Genomic DNA, 21,522 nt, shown 5'->3' with positions numbered 1-21,522 from the left:
ATCTGGAAACGTTGCTATGTTTACTCTCTATTGATGCTTCCAGACCTGCTGAGTTTCACCAGTACTTCCTGTTCTGTTCTAGGTCTCCAGCAACCACAACACTTTGCTTTTATACATCGTCTCATCTGTTCTTGAGCCAATCTTCTGAAAGATACATTCAATTATCTGGAAGATGACTTATGAAAGTGTGAAGTAACTGTAAAATATATTATTACCAGTGTTTTACAAATACTCTGTGATATGGAAAATAAACACTTCTACCTCAATTTTTTTTGTGTGTGTGAACACAGTCTGAGTTGTAAACTGAACTAGATATATGCTAGCACTTTGATAGCACTGGAGAAGGCTGATTAAAACAACTAGGTAAAAACAATTATTTTGTTTTAGTTATATGGCACACATATAAAATCTTGGTATTTACACTGGTATCTTAACTGACAGTGAGGACTGTACTCCATGTACACATCATTCCATGAACATAACCACAAACTAGAGAACAATCTCAAGGTGAGTATTTGGAATTTTTTTCTTTGCACTCATTCTACCAATAAGAGTCATGAATTGGAGATGCTGGTGTTGTACTGGGGTGTACAAAGATAAAAATCACACAACACCAGGTTATAGTCCAACAGGTTTACTTGGAAGCACACTAGCTTTCGGAGCGTCGTTCCTTCATCAGGTGGTTGATGAAGGGGCCTGATGAAGGAGCTACGTTCCGAAAGCTAGTGCTTCCAATTAAACCTGTTGGACTATAACCTGGTGTTGTGTGATTTTTAATTTTCTACCAATAAGTTCTGCTTTAGGAAAGAAATCAAACTTTCATCAACTTTCTCACTAACATAGGGAAGGGAAATTTATTTAACAAAATGATAGGGTATTTTAAAAAAAATATAAGGAGCGATTTATCAAATTTAAATTTATAGTACAATCATGTAAAAGTTATTTCACAATCACGTTCCTCATGAGAAGTTACCGTCACAGGGAGTAATTGTCAGAAAACCAGAATGACAATGCTGTAGCCTTGTCTCTGGCATACACTTTGTATGTATTCATAGCTTGCCACTGGGATCTCAGAATCATTATTTCTACCATGAAGGCTGTCAGCCTCTAATCTGAAGGGAAGGCATTACTTATCTCCTCAGGCTCAGAGTAAATAATGTGCTGTAAAGTTTGTAACAATAGCAGTAATTGGTTTTCAGTGCAAATCCAAAAGCAGTTTAGAATAAACTGCTACAAATATCACAATGACTGATCAATCAGTCTTTTTACTTTGTCCTGGCAGAAATTGAAAGCCCAATTTCTGTCTGTCTGGCCATTTTGCTGTGTCTGGACTCCATAACAATATGGTAGGATGTTCCAACTCCATCAAATTATAATGTCATGAGGCACAGTCACATCAAAGGTTGTGAATTGGAAAGCATTCCTACTGGAATGGTCGCAGTTCTTTATTTCATCCTTAATCAAAATAATGTATATATTTTACCTGTAAACATTGTTGTGAAACATATTGTAACTGCCCAAAGCAATAAGTGATCCCAGACCCAGTCCATAAGAGAAAAAGATCTGTGTAGCTGCATCGAGCCAAACCTGCCCAAAAGCAGACACCATTAAAGTTGACCATTAAGTGTATAGATGAGATTAGATTCAAACAATTCCATAAAGCAAAATATATTCATAAACAAGTCTACAAAGAAGATAACTTAAGGTAATGTGTTAATATGGCTAAGATGGCAATTGTCATTCGGGCTGTGACTTTTAGGCTCTGTTTTGGGACCATTGCTGTTTGTCATTTTTATAAATGACCTGGAAGAGGGGTTAGAAGGTTGGGTGAGCAAGTTTGCGGATGATACGAAAGTCGGAGGAGTTGTTGACAGTGAGGAAGGATGTGGCAGGTTACAGCAGGATATAGAGAAGCTGCAGAGCTGGGCAGAAAGGTGGCAAATGGAATTCAATGTAGCTAAGTGTGAGGTGATTCACTTTGGGAAGAATAACAAAAAGATGGGGTACTGGGCTAATGGTCGGATACTTGGTAGTGTGGATGAGCAGAGGGATCTTAGTGTCCATGTACACAGATCTCTGAAAGTTGCCACCCAGGTAAATACTGCGGTGAGGAAGGCATATGGCGTACTGGCTTTTATTGGTAGAGGAATTGAGTTCCGGAGTACTGAGGTCATGTTGCAGTTGTATAAGACTCTGGTGCGGCCGCATCTGGAATATTGTGTGCAGTTTTGGTCGCCATACTATAGGAAGGATGTGGAGGCACTGGAACGGGTGCAGAGGAGGTTTACCAGGATGTTGCCTGGTATGAAAGGAAAATCGTATGAGGAAAGACTGAGGCACCTGGGGCTGTTTTCACTAGAGAAAAGAAGGTTTAGAGAGCAGCAGTGGTGGACTCTCCCTCTTTATGGGCATTTAAGCGGGCATTGGATAGGTATATGGAGGATAGTGGGTTAGTATAGGTTAGGTGGGCTTGGATCGGCGCAACATCGAGGGCCAAAGGGCCTGTACTGCGCTGTATTCTTCTATGTTCTATGTTCTATGTTCTAAAGCTCCAAATGTGACTGAGACCTACTAATGTTGAAGGTAGTGGAGTGGGCAGTTGGAGTTGCAATCAGAAAGGTTGCTGAGGGGAATGGGAAGGGGAGGGATCTGGGTGGCAGTAAGTAGTACCTAAGGGAGAACTTCTGTTCATTCAAAACCAACAAAATTTATTCCAAACTTGGCTTTTCTGAGCCACTTTGGCTCTGCACAATGCACATTCCAATTGGTTCAAAACAAAAGTGGTTATCTTTGAAGATAACAGTCTCAACATTTCAAGAAAATATTTACTTTCTCTGTCAGATGTAGCAAAATAATTGTGAGCACATTTAGCAAGAAAATATTTATATAGTTTCACTGCATTAGTTATTCAAAGGAAATTTTAATCTATCATCACAAAGAAGTAGAGAAAGCTTCACTTTCCATCTAAACTGTTCATGAAGTCTTTAATGGGGAATAGACAGGTAATTAGTTTACTTCAAAACTAGCCCATATGTGAATTTCAAATTTAGTCTCCTTTAAAAAAAAGTACTCATTCACAGCTGAACTTTTACCGAATTTAAGGGAGTCTTAAATTTTGGAGTCCAGTCTGGAATTGATAAAATAAACATAGGAAGGAAAAAGAATCTAAACATTCTTATTTGATTCCAAGGGCAATTGAGCAGAAAATCCAATGAATGGTTACTCTACTATTAAATTTTGCTCTAGCTATCTATCATATTAAAGATATCTATAGTTAGATGGAAAATCCACATTATACGTACTTGAGAGTTTGAAAGCTTGTTGAAATTGGGTGTAATATAAAACAAAATCCCTTCCTTAGCTCCTGGGAGTGTCACTCCACGGAAGAATAAAATTATCAGCATGACATAAGGATACGTAGCAGAAAAATAGACGACCTGGAACAGGAGAAAGCAGGAAAAAGGACTGAATAAGACTCATGAATGTAAAATATGGCAGAACTTCTGTTGCAACGGAGACTATGGAGCAGTTTTTTTTATCTTCAGTTTGGAAACAGTTAATTGAGCCATCTTTTGACATCATGGTCCTGACTTTTAAAGGTCAGCATATCACTTAGAATTTTCATTCCAAAAGTTGAGTGGAGGTTACACTCAGGGCCGCTTTGTTCAGAGATACCCCTCAGGTAGCTACAAAGGTGGGAAAATGGTGAGGTTGCTGGGTTAGCTGGCCTCTCTCAATTTACTGGATATCTATCCAGTTCAATTCATAGTTATTGTGTCCTCTACCCCTCATATCTTACCCCTTCAAATAACATAGATGCCTCTTCCTCTTCCATGCTCTAACATAGGTTCCGTGTTCACCCCTACATGCCTCATCCTCCATATTTCCCATGATACTTCCACGATCCATAACTCCCTGCATTGACTATATCCACTCACCCAGTATCCACTCTGATGAGCAATCTAATGTTTTGCAAGTATTTGGAATTTTTATTAAAATATCAGGCATTCAACATGCTCTGTGAAGATAATGCTCCTTTACGTTATCCTAAAAATGTTAAAAATGTGAGCGACATTTCCATTGAAGGAACTATCAATCTTGTCCAAATAAACTTGGAAAAATCATTAATAATAAAAATCACTAATAATAGAACTCAAATGAACAGATGACCAGATAGTTGTTTTGCCAGAAGGTCTTATAATGAATGTACTGTTGTGCTGCATTGCAGACTGACAAACTGAGCCTAGCAAATATGATTCCCTAGTTGCTAAGGGGACTACTTGCTTTATTTGTTTTACAGCCATTTATGTTGTAATAACTGGATCTTATTTGAAGTAAATTTTCAATGCTTACATGTGTATTTGGACAATATTAAACGGTTCTTCATTGGCTGTGTTTGATTGACAGTGTTATACGAAGGTAAGAGAGACCAATTTCTTTGGAGAGTGAGAAATCTTGATTTTTTTTATTCATGAGTATATTCAAGACTTTCAAGTATGACTTCACGGCTCAATAGTTCAGTACCCAGTGAATATTATAAGAGTGCTTCAAAGGCTGAGTAAATGTCAGGATGTTAAATCAAAGTGTAAATCAATCCATTACATTGCAAATTATATGCAAACCTATGATCTGTAAATAGTACAGTAAGGAAAATTAGTAATTGATTTAAAATGTTTGTGGTATCTCTTATTTGTCTTAGTAGTGTTCTGAAATGACTTTTAACCATTTGCATGGGAATCAGTTATAATTTCCTTAAGAAAAATTACTGGTCTGTGTCACCTGACGACCCTTGATCTAGTAGTAGTACCAACAGGAAAGAAGGTAATGTATAATAGCAACGATGCCGGTGGACAAATGAGCTCCCACTGTAAATAATAGCAGGGGAGAGAAGAAAAAACATCTAGAAGGAGCTTCATATGTAACACAGTTAAATAGGACAAAAAGTGGAAAGTAGGTTTAGAGTAGAAAGTGTAAAATGGATGCTTTTATAGCTATGCTACAGTTTTGTAGTAATTGGGAAGATAAATAAAGAGTTCTCTTAATGGAGTCAGATAAATAGACACTGGGGAATCCATCTCATCAACAACTTCATAAACCCAACTAAGGAGTTTCTTCACAATTGTGTGATCAAAGTGACAAATCTCTCCTGGGAATCAGATGGAATGGAGCTATCATTGTCGGTGATTCAAGGAAAAAATTTCATTGACTGAGATAAGTGAGACATCGTATGTTTCAGAAGCAGAATTAGAAAGGCTGAGATTACACATATTGCCATATTTGTACAGAGAGTGACAAAAATGCTTTTACCTCAAGAGATAGTATTTATCCTATCAACTGTTCCATGTCTAATTTATAATTTCTACCAATCTTAATCTATTAATTGATGTTTAATTTGTGTATATTTGCATTTATATAGCAATAAAAGTTATGGAAAACAGAATTCTGTTAATAATGCCATCATTGGATGACATTCAGTAAACGTGGTCATTTTGGTTCATAGTTCCTCTGTTGGATCATAATGTAGGTGAAATAACTTCAGAGGCCAGTATCCTTGTCACCATGTCACCCTTCAATTACACGTGCAATAACTGACACTGGTCCGGTTTCCTCAGAGCCAGCTCTCAGAGTCCCCTTAGCAACCAAGGAATCATATTTGCTAGGCTCAATTTGTCCATCAGCAATGGAGCACAACTATACATCCATTATAAGACCATCTGGCAAAATAATTATCTAGTCATCTGTTCATCTGAGTGACACTCATATTTATATCTGTCAGCAAAGGTTCCCTGATTGGACCAGATAAACAGCCCCAGTCAGGGAACTCATATTCTGAGGTCCACCTGGCTGACCTTGTTACAAATAGTACAATAGGAACAAAATAGTCCATTCAGCCCATTGAGCCTGCTCTGCATTTCAAACAACAAACGTAAGTTATTCACACATTGTGATCCCTGCACCATTTTTGGGGGGAACTACTACCCAATGTAACCCCCTGCATTTTGATCAACAGTTACAAACCTTCCAGGATCATACAGTATTAAAAGATTTATCACTCAGTCACTGTTACAATTAAAGTTGTACAAAAATTGGAGAAGCATTCAAAAACAGTGGGCCAACTTTTCTACTGGCAATATTTCTATGGAAAATATTCAGCCTGGAGTCCGGTTACTAGTGGTATGGCACAAGGATCTGTTTTGGGACCACTACTGTTTGTCATTTTTATAAATGACTTAAACACAGGCATAGGTGGATGGATTAGTAAATTTGCAGATGACACTAAAGTTAGTGGAGTAGTGGACATTGGGGAAAAATATTGCAGGTTGCAGGGGACTTAGATAAACTGCAGGATTGGGCTGAAAGGTGGCAAATGGAGTTCAATGCAGCTGAATGTGAGGTGATTCACTTGGGGAGAATAACAGGAAAGCAGTGTACTGGGTCAATGTAAAGATTCGTGGTAGTGTGGGTGTGCAGAGGGATCTTGGAGTCCATGTACATAGATCCCTGAAAGTTGACACCCAGGGTGATAGTGCTGTTAAGAAGGCATACGGTGTGTTAGGTTTCATTTGTAGGGGGAATGAGTTCCGGAGCAGCAATATTATGCTGCAATTATACGTACCGCTAGTGCAGCCACACTTGGAATATTGTGTACAGTTCTGGTTGCCATATTTCGGGAAGGATGTGGAAGCATTGGAAAAGGTGAAGAGGAGATTTATGAGGATGTTGCCTGGTCTGGAGGGAAGGTCTTATGAGGAAAGGCTGAGAGACTTAGGTCTGTTCTCATTGGAAAGAAGAAGGCTAAGAGGGGATTTGTTAGAGACATACTAGATGATCAGAGGATTAGATTGGGTAGACAGTGAAAGTTTTTTCCTAGGATGATGATGTCAGCTTGTACGAGGGGGCATAACTACAAATCGAAGGATGATAGATTTAAGACAGATGTCAGAGGCAGGTTCTTTACTCAGAGAGTGGTAAGGGCGTGAAATGCCCTACCTGCCAGTATAGTTAACTCAGCCACATTATGGAGATTTAAACAATCCTTGGATGAGCACATGGATGATGATGGGATAGTGTAGGGGGACAAGCTGAGAATAGTTTACAGGTCAGTGCAACATCGAGGGCCAAAGGGCCTGTTCTGCTATGTTCATTTTCTAAGACAGTTGTTATTCCAGCATCAATGGGAATTGCAGATGGGGGCCCTGTGGAATCCCCATTGCTGCAGACTCTGAAGGAATTATCTGGGAAATTAAGATACTGCTGAGCAATCCTCTTAGTCTGAAACTCTCCAGAAGTCTCCATTTAAATCAGAGATTTCAGATGGTTTCAATGAAATTAAGTAAAATAGTTACTCAGAAAAAGTGAGGCTATTAAATACACAGGTTAACTCGTAAGTAAGTTTTAAACAGGCTCTTTATGTACATTGCACACTCCCAACTGCACCTCCTCCAGGCTGCTTACATGCCCCAAACTCAATCTCCCTTCCACCAGCCGGATCTGATCCAACACTCAGCTCCACTCCAGGAATCAAACCCTCTTTCCCCCACCTAGATGTACCACAAGCTAATAGGACACCCTCCACCAGACCTGACCAGATTTGACCTAACAGCTTCTCTTACCTGACCTGACCTGGCCCCCCTGCGCTGCTCCCCACAGGATCAACCCACCTCTCTGCAACTCCACTAAACCCCTCCTTGACCAGATTTCTTCATCCTACTCAACCTGCCCAAAACACTGCAACAGCTAACTTGTCACTGTGCATTGTACTGATCTGGAACTTTACTCCTTAAGCAGCTAGCATCCCACTGACCTGCATCAGATAGCTTGCCTAACTTGCATCCAACTCATCTGGCACCCTACTCACTGTCCACCTGCCATCTTATCTTGAAAACCTACCTGTCCCCCTACTGGCATCTCTCCCAACTGGCACCTTACTTACATGGCATCCTATCCCTCCCAGCCATCTGACACCCTGCCCTCCCTAAATTTGAACATCACACTCATCTTATGTACTTAAGGCTTGGCAGAAGCTGTCAAGGCGGTTGTCAGACCTGACTGCTGTGAAAAGGGGATATGGTTTACCTTTAGTCGACAGATATGTGCTATGAAAGAAATGTTGGAATGATGAATAGCTCCCCGTAGTTCAAGAATGTACTACCAAGGTACTAATAAAATGTCTTCTATTCCACCAGAAGCCTAAACACTCTGGACCATTGCTACACAACCATCAATGATGCCTACCACTCTATTCCCCATCTGCATTTTGGTAAATCAGACTAGGGCTGTGCTACTTCTCCCCGCTTACAAGCAGAAGCTGAAGCATGAGGATCTGGTACAGAAAGTCATATCGTGTTGGTCTGAGGTAATGGACGAGTTCCTCTATGACTGCTTGGAGTTGGTGTCCTCGTCCATATTCAACAACTCAGCAGCCAACTCAAATGAGTATTTCAGTACTGACGCAGACTTCATCAGTTAAAGTGTAGACAACTGTGTGCAAAAGAAGTTAATCCAAGTGTTCCCCAACTACAAACTATGGATGAACCAAAAGAGTTACTCCCTACTGAAGTCCAGGTCTGAGGTGTTCATCAGGTGACCCTGACTTATACAGGAGATCTAGGTACAATCTTCACAAAGCCATCAGGGATGCCAAGAGACAATACCAGGCTAAACGAGAGTTCCAGACTAACCACACAAACACACGTTTACTGTGGCAAGGTTTACACGATATAACTGATTACAAAGCAAAGTTGAATAGATTCATTGACAACAATGCATCCCTTCCCAATGAGCTAAATACATTCAAGGAGGTCAGTGAAATGATGTCACCTACGCCGACAACCTTGCATGCATCTGCACCACAGTTACCACCGCAGACGTCAGGTCGGACTTCTTGAGAGTGAACTTGTGTAAGGTGTGAGCTGTCTGGTTAGCATGCAATACAATACTTTTCACTGTATCTCGGTACATGTGACAATAATAATTCAAATCAAAACCATTACTGAGGGAGATCTTAATGGAATCTCCTCTTACAACGTGAAGTTCCCTTATGTCATCAGAAAGGAGGGCCAGAGTGGCAATCTACACAAGATTGCCGCTATCTGGAAAATCCAGCCTAATGTTTTTTTTCAAAGAACAACAAACCATCCACTGAACTTAGCTTCATTCAGTGATGACATCTATTTTGTTTTCTCTGAAGGGTAAATAAGGCATGAATTCTTTTTGGACATACCTTTCCTGTCCACTCCACTCCTTTCCAGATTGAGAAATAGACCAACAACCAAGAGAGGGCCAGTGTTCCAGCCAGAGGCCACCGAATGCTCCCTGGTTCATCTAAACCACTGGTAATTTGGTGCACATTTCGTCTGAAAATATATCAAAATATTTAATGTGATTCACTACCTCACATCAATAGATAATCTTTATCTCCATCTACAAATGGCTGTTTACAATTTTCAATCCAATTGGATTAAATTATTCACCATGAGTCTTCCCATTATTAAGACCTTTCATTTGTCACCATTTCTAGCTGGGTGAACAACGAAGGTGAAATATTTCTGAAATAGTTCCTAGCTGGATGAGATTCTATGGAGCCCTCAAGAGTGCAAAATAAAGTGGCCAGGTTGATTTAATTAGAGACAATACAAAATTTTCATTTCCTGATGGCAGTTAAGATGCAGAGATAAAATCAGATGAAGGATCTGAGGTCGGATCACTCGACCCAAAACATCAACTCTGGTTTTTCTCCGCAAAAGCTGTCAGCCTTGCTGAGCTTTTCCACCAATTTCGGTTTTTGTATCTCATTTACAACATCCACAGTTCTTTTGCTTTTTAAAAATCAGAAGCATGTTGTAACTTGCAAGCCTAACCCGGATTCTGGCGGGTTTGTATTTGTAATTGATTAGCACTGAGAATGTGACTCATTGTTGAGTGGGGAAGAGGAAGAAGAGGAAGAACTTAAATGGGGCACATTTCTGGTAATGGTCCCAAATGCTAAACTGTTGCACCCAACACACTGCATGAAAGAAGCCTATATGCACCACGTTCTCTTTTTCACAGAAAATTTTTACGTCCACTCACATTTTCCCATTGTGTGTGTGTATCTACGATCTACAACTGTGTGTATAAAGTTAGCATTAACATAGCTGAGCTATTTCACTTCAATCATGAGGTTTAGCCAACAAATTTAGAATAACTATTGTGGGATTCAAGGAGAGGAGTACTCCATCACGCAGTGCCTACTGCAGCCCAGGATCATTTAGCAGGTTTCTATTAAATGGTTCCTCCTCTTTTGTGACTGCTTTGTGCAATCATGCACAGTCTTACGTAAATAGTGACTGATACCTGAGGATGAAGCCCTTAAGCAGCTATTTAAGGATCTGAATAGGTCTAAAAATGGGCAGAATGTCCACCACATCCCCACTCCTGAAACTTCAGTAAGGTTGGGCCAGACAATAGGAAAGACACCTTGTGGATTTTATGTGCCTCCTCCTCCTTCAAACTCACCAAAGGAGGAAAGTGACATCCAGTTGCATGTATCTCATAAGCCATACATTTCACATTTTTACGATTTATCAACAGCTATTATGAATAGATAAAATCAATTACTATTAATCAATAATGATTACTAGAAGATAAAAATATCTCCATTTCAACAAACAGAATGAGCATCCCTTACTCCCAGAATTCTGTCACTGCACTGGTCATGTTACTGGTATCAAGCAGAGAGTAGTTAGAGAAACATACTTTTGTGTTCCATTCATTGTCACAGCTTTGCCAAGGAAGCTCCTGTAGAAAAAAAACACAAATCCATCAATCAATGTACATTAAAGAAGCAAAATGAAATTGAGTTGTTTTTTGGTTGTCTTTGGAATAACTTTGTAACTTTGAAGCTCCATCCTTAGTAGTGTAATCAATTATGACAACCTCAAAAATATCATTCAGAAGCAACAAATAAATTTCCTCATATTAACTGAAAATATCATTTTATCACTCCATCTCATCTGCCAACCAAACAGCTGTAGCAGCATCTTCTCACTCTAAAGTGGACGTTAGATTCCATAAGACAAAAATTTCCTCCAAATTACTTTTGGCAAAATCAAAATAGTTCCATGAATCGGACAGTAGTTAATGCCTGCAGCGGCCTTTGTCCACCAACCTCTTTTACTACATCTTAGGCTAACACTGTAGGCTATATCTGGAGATGGACAGAAGTTGTCATACTGAGGATGTTACTTTGGGCTTTCTCTCAAACCTTTATTCTTTTACCCAGACCATCTTTGTCCATTTCCACATGAGCACTCATTATCTATACTGCTAACTGTATTCAGTATTTTGTAATTCAGCTTATCTTAAAGCTTCTTAGTGAATCATTCTAAAACCACTCATAACAAATCAAACCTTATTGACAATATTGCATCCTGTATTCTCAACAGTAGTCTGCAATCCCATCACTTCTATCTCCCTTGACCACTCAGGAAGGATTTACCCCACCTCTAGATTATACGGACATCTCAGTGAAAGTCCAGGCTCAGGTATACCCTTGAGTTGGGCCTTGCTGAATAGTTGTAGTATTTAAATAAATGGGATGAAATGTCAGTGTAGCTCTCTCCTTCCTCATTATAATAGGTCTTGGCACTTACTGTAGGAACAGGACAAGCTAGATTTAAAAATAAGCTTCCTGCACATATTACATCAAATATTTTCAAATCAAATATATTGGGTTTTTTTTCCCAAAAATTGAAGAGCATGCCTCAAAAACACAATAAAGATCCCCTAAAAATGCACGGTTAAAAACGTTCTTAGCTTGATACAGTAAAGAGCCATTTACAATGGACTTTCCAACAGATGGAAATACCAAGACTTATTTTGCTCTCTGGCTCTATGCCTAACATGGTATGTATATTGTAGGTATCAAGGTTATTTGAATTGTTTTGAAACAGCTAAATGTGGGACATGATGTATGGAGACAAGTTGAATTTTATTCCAGAATGTGTAATATCAGAGATTTAATTTTTTTTAACATATTTTATGTATCAAACATATGTTTGAGTAATGTGAGTCGTGACATTGTTTGGAAGGGGAGGGGAAACAAGAATCCCCCACTAGGGAGCGGAGGAAGGAATTAGAATCTGGACACTACCAGGCTTGAGAGGTCAATAAGAATGGGCCTCTGCTGCTGGGGTTATAAGACAAACTGGATTGCCACAAACAGCAGTGGTTCCAGCTACAGCACAGTTTGAGAGAGCTGTGTGTTAGACCAGACAGGAGGAAAATACTGGTTGGCACTTCACAGCCATCCTCTGCAGCTCTTCAGTATTACCAATCACCTAAACTACTGGGCCTGAGTGTGAATGAGTGAATGGTGTGGATATGTGGGTGTCAGAAAATAGCTGGATATATGGGTGGCCATAAGTGAATGGATGGGTGTGAATGTCTGGGTGAGAGTGAATGGGTGCTTGTTTGAGTGGCTGTGAGCGAAAGGGTAAATGTTTGCGTGAACGTGGCTGAATGGGTGAGTGTATAAATGGTTGTGTGGATGTGTATCAGGGGATTGATGTATACTGGGTGGCTGTAAATGAATAGGAAAGTGCACAGGTGGGTAAGAATGAATGGATGCATGGGTGGGTGTAGATATGTAGGTTGGCCATGGGTCAATGGATCCATCCATGTGGATGATAGTGGGTGACAGTGAATAAGTAGGTGCAAGGGAAAAGGTGGCTGTAGTGAGCAGGCGGGTATATGGTGACGGTTTGGTGTGTGGTTGGGTGTGGATGAGTATGTGGATGTGTGTGCAAATATGGTAGGGGTGAATGATTGTGAAAGAGAAAGTCTGGCTGTTCTTGGTTAGGTTTGTTGGTGGGTGTGAGCATATTTGAATGGGTATGTGTGAGAGTGCATGTGTGGCTGTGTTTGGGGGAATGGGAATATAGGGAAATGTGCGTGTGACGATGTGTGTGTCTCTCTCACCCTCTCTCTCTCACTTCCCCACACTAGGCCCCCCCAGCCCCACCCTGTCACCCGCCACTCTCTCTCTCTCTCTCTCACTCTCCTGCCTTCTTAAAACCAGAGTGGGAGATGAGAAACGTCCGGTCTGAATGGAAATCCACCTTCATATTAGCTCTGGTGGCCTGTGTCAGGAATGCAACAAGTTGGAAGCTGCAAACTAAATTGTACTCCTGCTGTTTCTCCAAGAATTCCAAAGGTATTCCTCCATTTGAAGATACAGAGAAGAACAGGAGAGCCTGACAGAATCTGTCAGTAATGTCTAAGAACTGAGACTTACTGATGTGAAAGAGCTGAAGAGATAGTAGATAGCCCAGGCTATAATCACAATGTAGTAAGTGTTGAGCCAAAAAGACAAGATGACAGCAGCCAGTCCAACTCCTGTTAAGAAACACAATGCAGTTTGTCATAGAAAATATATCCATAACCCAAGGAGGCACTTCTTCACAGGCTTGTTAAACATGTCAGAATCACATATTCATTGTGGCTACCAAAGAATATTCAAAGAAAGCAAATCATTGATCTTGCAATTTACAAGGAGTTACCATTTCATTTTTGTCTCCTCCAAACAACACTGAGTGCTGATGGACCTTTTAAGAACTAAAGATGCTAATGTGCACTGTCCCACTCTGCAACTTGATAGTGCAGAACTTGAACATTACCGAGAAAGTTCTCATGTTGCTAATGTTTTTAATCTTAAATTCATCAGGACGGATCACAAGTATGCTATGTTTCAAAGTGAACAGCAGTGTATACTGCATGAGATAGGGCGCAGATTGGTCGGCAGCAACGTGTTGTGCATTGAAATGCATTCCACTGCAATTTTTATAAACCTAGTATAAGCAATTCCTCTTCAAGATTCATTAAATGAATATCAATTTGAATTCAGATGTTGAACCAAGTACTGGAAAGGTGATAATTAAAATCAGAAAATGCTGAAAATACTCAGTAGCATCAGTGGAGAGAGAAACAAAGTTAATATTTTACATCAAACCTTTCATCAAACTGGGAAGAAAATCAAACTGGGAACAGTTAGAAATGTCACAGATTTTAAGCAATTCAAAGAGGAGAGGGTGATACAAAGAACTCAGAGGGAGGTCTGTGATATAATGAATGGTGGAATAAATAAAGACTAGAGTACACAAGAGTATAAAAACAGAGTTGGCTGAGGATCCAAAATGCTGGTGATCTGATAGGTCTGCTATGCTGATCTCTGCACCATATTCCAAGAAAAGTGGTGCTTTCACCCTGCCCTCATGAGTCATTTATAAGAAAAATCATGAAAATAAAGTAAAATAAAGCTTCAAGAACCTTTGAACACTAATTTTAACATTTTGGGAAGAAGAAGATGAAAAAGATGACCAAAGGAAAAGGATCACAAGAATCACAGCAAGTAGGACTCTCGCCTATAGTATCGGACGTGCTCATGGCCACAGAGCCGACCCCCACGGCAGCGCCTTTGAACCCACTGGAACAGCAGAACTTAGTCTTGGAATCTTAAATCTCTGAGAGAATAATCAAGTCAGTGCTGGAACCTATCTCTACAAAAGCATGGGCAGGAGATCCAAAAGCTTGATCAACGCGTGGAGGCGGTTGAGCAGAGGACCACGGCATTGGAGACCACAGCAGAAACCTCAGAGGAGCAGATCCAAATACTGGAAAGCCAGATGTGAGCCTTGTTAGACCAGGTCGACGACCTCAAGAATCGAGGTCAAAGAAAGAGCTTATGTATAATTGGGCTCCCGGAACGTGAAGAAGGTGAGAATCTGGTCAGCTCCTGGAGCACTGGCTCCTGCACCTTCTGGGACTGGGACTCGAGTCGGGCCGGGTGTGTGTGGAACAGGCCCACTGGATGGCAATGCGCAGGTCCGGGTCGGATCAGCGTCCCCACCCGGCCCTAGCGTGACTCCAGTGCTATAAGGAAAAGCAAATTATTATGGAAGCCTCCAAAATGCTGGAAAAAGACTCACAGGACCTGGTGTACAAGGGGTCGAAAATTATGTTTTCTCAAGACTTTTCTGGGGCTGTAATTAGAAAAAGGAAATCCTTTGATGAAGTCAGGAAGAGTTTGAGAGACCTGAACATTCAATACTCTGTGAGGCATCCGGCAGTATTGCACTTCAGCCATGGAGGGTCTGTTCATAACTTTGACTCAGTAGAGAAGTCAAGGGAATTCCTAGACTCTTTAAAATAGACTGACTGGGTCAAAAAAACTTTGCTCTCTCACTTGTTAATTTTGTATGCCTGGCATGGTTCTGATAATGTGGGGGTTGGGGGGGGGGTTCCCTATTTCTTCTCTCTATCTTTCCCTTTCTTGCCATTGTTATTAATTCCTGTTATTCATTTTGTTCTCTTTGAGTGTGGGGTGGTCATTTTTTTCATTAAAGACAAGTGGGGTTGACATATGGAGGGGATGGGTTGGACACCTACTTTTCATTTCCATGTATTTAAATTATAGGTTTTCTTTGTTTCTGTATTACTTGGGTTTGAGGCGCAGCTCTAGCCGGAAGGAGCCATGGTGGTATTAGGGAGTAGGATGAGTGCCTCCTATGGGCAAGGGAGAACGTCTCCAGCTATTTGTTTTGTGTTTAATTTAAGAGTAGTGATTAGTTTTGTTTTGTTTTGGTAGTGTCTGTAGCGGTAGTTTTTAGATTTTATAAATCTTGTTTTGTCTCCACTCGACGCACTATGAGTAGGCTTCTTCTTCTCAGGGGGCTGCGGGCCACTTTAGGTGGTTATGGCTAGTTGTTCTTTAGATAGTGCACCTGGAACATAAAGGGGAGTCATTCGCGGTCAAAAGAAAGAAGGTGCTCTCGAATCTCAGAAAGGAGAGTGTTGATATTGCTCTGCTACAAGAAACATACTTGAATGATAAGGAACATTTAAAATTACAGCAGGGAGGGTTTAGCAGGGTATTATTTTTGCCTTTCAATTCAAAAAGCAGAGGTGGCCATATTAATACAGAGGAACCTCCCATTCCAAGTAATAGATCAAATTAAGGATGAATATGGGCGGTTTGTAATCATCAAAGCCTTAATACATGGGGAGGAGTATGGCATCTTGAATGTCTACTGCCCCTATTGGGATTGTATTATAGACCCCCTAATAGTCAGAGGGAAATTGAGAAACAAACTTGTAAGGAGATCTCAGCTATCTGTAAGAATAATAGGGTGGTTATGGTAGGGGATTTTAACTTTCCAAACATCGACTGGGACTGCCATAGTGTTAAAGGTTTAGATGGAGAGGAATTTCTTAAGTGCATACAAGACAATTTTCTGATTCAGGATGTGGATGTACCTACTAGAGAAGATGCAAAACTTGACCTACTCTTGGGAAAGAAGGCAGGGCAGGTGACTGAGGTGTCAGTGGGGGAGCACTTTGGGGCCAGCGACCATAATTATATTTGTGACAGAAAAGGATAGACCAGGTCTAAAAGTTGAAGTTCTAAATTGGAGAAAGGCCAATTTTGATGGTATTAAGCAAGAACTTTTGAAAGCTGATTGGAGGCAGATGTTCGCAGGTAAAGGGATGGCTGGAAAATGGGAAGCCTTCAGAAATGAGATAACAAGAATCCAGAGAAAGTATATTCCTGTCAGGGTGAAAGGAAAGGCTGGTAGTTATAGGGAATGCTGGATGACTAAAGAAATTGAGGGTTTAGTTAAGAAAAAGATGGGAGCATATGTCAAATATAGACAGGATAGATCGAGTGAATCCTTAGAAGAGTATAAAGGAAGTAGGAGTATACTTAAGAGGGAAATCAGGAGGGCAAAAAGGGGACATGAGATAGTGTTGGCAAATAGAATTAAGGAGAATCCAAAGTTTTTTTACAAATATATTAAGGACAAAAGGGTAACTAGGGAGAGAATAGGGCCCCTCAGCAAGGCGGCCTTTGTGTGGAGCCGCAGAAAATGGGGGAGATACTAAATGAATATTTTGCATCAGTATTTACTGTGGAAAAGGATATGGAAGATATAGACTGTAGGGAAATAGATGGAGACATCTTGCAAAATGTCCAAATAACAGAGGAGTAAGTGCTGGATGTCTTGAAACGGTTAAAGGTGGATAAATCCCCAGGACCTGATCAGGTGTACCTTAGAACTCTGTGGGAAGCTAGAGAAGTGATTGCTGAGCCTCTTGCTGAGACATTTTTATCATCGATAGTCACAGGTGAAGTGCTGGAAGACTCGAGGTTGGCAAACGTGTTTAAGAAGGGCGGTAAAGACAAGCCAGGGAACTATAGACTGGTGAGCCTGCCCTCAGTGATGGGCAAGTTGTTGGAGGGAATCCTAAGGGACAGGATGTGCATGTATTTGGAAAGGCAAGGACTGATTGGGGATAGTTAACATGGCTTTGTGCATGGGAAATCATGTCTCACAAACTTGATTGAGTTTTTTGAAGAAGTAACAAAGAAGATTGATGAGGGCAGAGCAGTAGATGTGATCTATATGGACTTCAGTAAGGCGTTGGACAAGGTTCCCCATGGGAGACTGATTAGCAAAGTTAAATCTTATGGAATAAAGGGAGAACTAGCCATCTGGATAAGAGTGCCCCGCAATCCATTATGTCCATTAGGGAGAATACTGGTATTCTCACCCGTGAATCTAAAAAGGTTTAATGCAATATTTAGGAAATTTTATGCAGAGCTATACCAGTTGAAGAGTTGTGAGGATGGGTTAGCAAGGATGGAATCCTTTTTTGAGAACTTGGATCTCCCAGGTATAACTGGAGAGCAAGCCTCCCATCGAATGCACTTTTAACAATATTAGCAATACAGAGGCAGTAAGGCAGCTCCAAAGTAGCAAAGCACCAGGCCCAGATGGATTTCTGAGTGTGTTCTATAGAAGTTCATAAATATGTTGGCTGAGCTCATATTGGGAATGTACAATCACTCATACAGCCAGGATTACCTTCTGCCCTCTCTTCGGGAGGCCAATATCTCTCTTATTCTTAAGAGAAGGAAAGATCCTGAGGACTGTGCCTCATACAGACATATCTTGGTGCTGGATGTAAACTTTAAGATCCTGTCTAAAACGCTAGCATTGAGATTGGTGAAGGTACTGCTCTCTATCGTAAAGGAGGACCAGACAGGCTTTATTAAGGGTCACAGTTCTTCTATTCATATCAGGAGAGTGTTGAATATAGTACAGGTATGCCAGCAGAGGTCAATCCTGGGTTTGGTGGTCTCCTTAGACATGGAAAAAGTGTTTGACCGGGTGGAGTGGCCATACCTTTTTAACTTCCTGGCCTTGGGGAGGGGACCTTCGCCAGATGGGTGGCAATACTGTATAGCGACCATGTGGCAGCGGTCTGTACAAATGGCATAAAATCAGATTACTTTAGCAATGGGGAGGCAGCCAACAAGGGTGTCCTCTTTCGCTGCTGATATTCACTTAAGTAATCGAACTGTTGGTGGAGGCTATTCAGAAGGACACTAAAATAATTGCCCCAGAGGTAAGAATGGCAGAGCATAAAATCACAATCCTTGCTGATGATGTTCTTTTTTTGGCTAATCTGACAAAGTTTGTACCCCTCTAATACAAAAGATTTATTTATTTGGCATTTTCTTGGGGTATAAAATTAATTTTACAAAGTCGGAATCTATACCTGTGGGAGGCCTGGTGGGAATACCTGACCTGGAAGATGGAACACGATTTCCTTTCAGTGGTCACAAAAAGGTTTTCTGTATTTGGGTATTTTCATTACCCCTGCTTTTCATCAACTGTACAAAGCCAATTTTGTGCAGTTGTTTAAGAAGATAAAACAAGATCTTCAATGCTGGAAGGGGTTACCAATACCATGATTAGGTCAAATAGCTCTGTTTCAAATGAATGTTCTTCTTTACCTATTATACCCCATAAGAATGCTCATGTTGTTGTTGCCCAGACAAGCACTGTGGAAGCTTAATGTCTGGCTTGGATCCTTGATTTGGTGTTGTAGGTGTCCTCTCATTAAATTTGCCAAGTTGCAACTCCCACAGGGAATGGGAGGGGTAGATCTCCCAGACTTTAAATGATTTCAAATAAGCTCCTTATTGTCTTATGTGACTGATTGGGTGTGTAAAGATCCAAGGTCGATATGGCTAGACATTAAGGCGTACCAAGCAAAGTATCCCCTCCTTAATTTGTTTAAGGACAGGATGAAATCTGTTGCTGAACATTGTAAAAGCCCAATCGTTATAAACACAGTCAAAGCGAGGGGAATGATGAGGCAGAGTGAGTGTAATCTATGTAAGACCTCACCATTCACCCCCCAAGTTGGAACACCAAGGTTTAGGCCGGGATCAATGGATTCCCGCTTTAAAAGATGGGAGGCCAGGGAAGTCTCCTGGTTGGAAGACCTATTTGAGGAAAGGTCTTGATGTCTTTTGACCAGCTGAGTGATAAATATGGGCTACCCAGTAGGGACCTCTTCCAATATCCTCAGATTAGGGATTACATACAGAAAAGGACCACGCTCTGACCACGCTATAAGTCTGATATGGAGAGAAGAGTGCTTCGGTGCGCGGGCATTCTCTTGGTCAGTCCCTACACCATCCATGGGGAGGGGGCAATTTGGAAGATATGGAAAGACTTAATGGAGTTTGGAATCAGGAACTGGGAGCAAAAATCTTGTTGTCAATATGGGAGGATATCTGGGAGAATGTGAAAAAGATCTCGATTTGCAATAAAGCGCAGGCCATGCAACTAAAGATTCTCCACAGGGCCTATATGGTCCCAGAGCAATTAGCAAAATTTAAGACAGGAGCATCTCCAGGGCACCCTAAATGCAAAACAAGTATCGCACTCTTACACACTGCTTGTGGTCATGCCACAGGACCCATAGGTACTGGGGTGCTATAGCAAATGAATTGGAGGGGATCCTGGGAATTGAAATCAAGGTGGATCCAGTATCCCTTCTTCTGGGTGGCTGAATCTGCCTTCGCTAAATGAACACAGGAAGAGACTATTCAACATTCTCACGTATTGTGCAAGGAAGAATATTTTAATGAGCTGGATCTCAGAATAAAACCCAGGTCTCACAGGGTGGCGCAGATTAGTGATGGAGCACATATCCCTGGACTTTCTTACGAATGAGGTGCACCAGAAAATGGAACTGTTTTAAGACCTGGTGGTCCTTTTGAAATTACAGACATGGCCTTGTCAATCATACTGATTAGCCATGAAGGCTGGATTTGGCAGCCGGGGTGGGGGGGTTGGGGAGAAGAAGCCTGAATAAATACTGGAATAATAACTGATGCTCCAGCTGACAGTGGAGGTGCGTCATGTGGTGTAAATTAATTTAATTTAATTTGATCTAACTGAAGTTAAGTTGGTTTAGTTCAATTTAAGTTAATCTAATTTGTTAAGTTTAATTATTTATCAAATTGTAATGTGGAAAGATTGTTCCGTGTCTTTGTGATAGTTTTAGTTTGTTTTGCAGAAGAGGTACCACTGCTTAAGAAAGGTGGTAAGGACAAGCCAGGGAACTATAGACTGGTGAGCCTGACATCAGTGGTGGGCAAGTTGTTGGAGGGAATCCAGAGGGACAGGGTGTACATGTATTTGGAAAGGCAAGGACTGATTAGGGATAGTCAGCATGGCTTTGTGCATGGGAAATCATGTCCCACAAAATTGATTAAGATTTTTGAAGTAACAAAGAGGATTGATGAGGGCAGAGCAGTAGGCGTGATCTATATGGACTTCAGTAAGGCGTTCGACAAGGTACCCTGTGGGAGACTGGTTAGCAAGGTTAGATCTCATGGAATACAGGGAGAACTAACCAATTGGATACAGAATTGACTCAAAGGTAGAAGACAGAGGGTGGTGGTGGAGGGTTGTTTTTCAGATTGGAGGCCTGTGACCAGTAGAGTGCCACAAGGATCGGTGCTGGGTTCACTACTTTTCATCATTTATATAGAACATAGAACATAGAACATAGATCATAGAAGAATACAGCGCAATACAGGCCCTTCGGCCCTCGATGTTGCGCCGATCCAAGCCCACCTAACCTACACTAGCCCACTATCCTCCATATGCCTATCCAATGCCCGCTTAAATGCCCATAATGAGGGAGAGTCCACCACTGCTACTGGCAGGGCATTCCATGAACTCACGACTCGCTGAGTAAAGAATCTACTCCTAAAATATGTCCTATACCTACCCCCCCTTAATTTAAAGCTATGCCCCCTTGTAATAGCTCACTCCATACGTGGAAAAAGATTCTCACTGTCGACCCTATCTAAACCCCTAATCATCTTATACACCTCTATCAAGTCACCCCTAAACCTTCTTTTCTCCAATGAAAACAACCCCAAGTGCCTCAGCCTTTCCTCATACGATCTTTCTACCATACCAGGCAACATCCTGGTAAACATCTTCTGCACCAGTTCCAGTGCCTCCACATCCTTCCTATAGTATAGCGACCAAAACTGCACACAATACTCCAGAGGCGGCCGCACCAGAGTCTTATACAACTGCAACATGACCTCAGTACTCCAGAACTCAATTCCTCTACCAATAAAAGCCAGTACGCCATATGCCTCCTTCA

The 21,522-nt window shown here is 41.1% G+C and overlaps 1 protein-coding gene across 2 annotated transcripts in view; it reads right to left on the bottom strand.

Moving 5' to 3' along the window:
• Positions 1-21,522, bottom strand: part of LOC122559629 (sodium- and chloride-dependent GABA transporter 1-like) — a 70,849-nt gene that overhangs the window by 31,012 nt on the left and 18,315 nt on the right. For both annotated transcript variants that reach the window (XM_043709425.1, XM_043709427.1), the window contains 5 exons: positions 13,277-13,377; positions 10,670-10,779; positions 9,224-9,356; positions 3,303-3,437; positions 1,484-1,587 (listed from right to left, as the gene is read on the bottom strand). In XM_043709425.1, coding sequence (XP_043565360.1) covers positions 1,484-1,587; positions 3,303-3,437; positions 9,224-9,356; positions 10,670-10,779; positions 13,277-13,377 — 583 coding nt within the window. The remainder of the gene's footprint in view (positions 1-1,483; positions 1,588-3,302; positions 3,438-9,223; positions 9,357-10,669; positions 10,780-13,276; positions 13,378-21,522) is intronic.

This window comes from Chiloscyllium plagiosum, chromosome 19, assembly GCF_004010195.1.
Source record: "Chiloscyllium plagiosum isolate BGI_BamShark_2017 chromosome 19, ASM401019v2, whole genome shotgun sequence".
In the NCBI taxonomy this organism is placed as follows: Eukaryota; Metazoa; Chordata; class Chondrichthyes; order Orectolobiformes; family Hemiscylliidae; genus Chiloscyllium; species Chiloscyllium plagiosum.
Note: the sequence above shows the minus strand (reverse complement) of the source record. Positions and strands in the feature narration are given on the sequence as shown.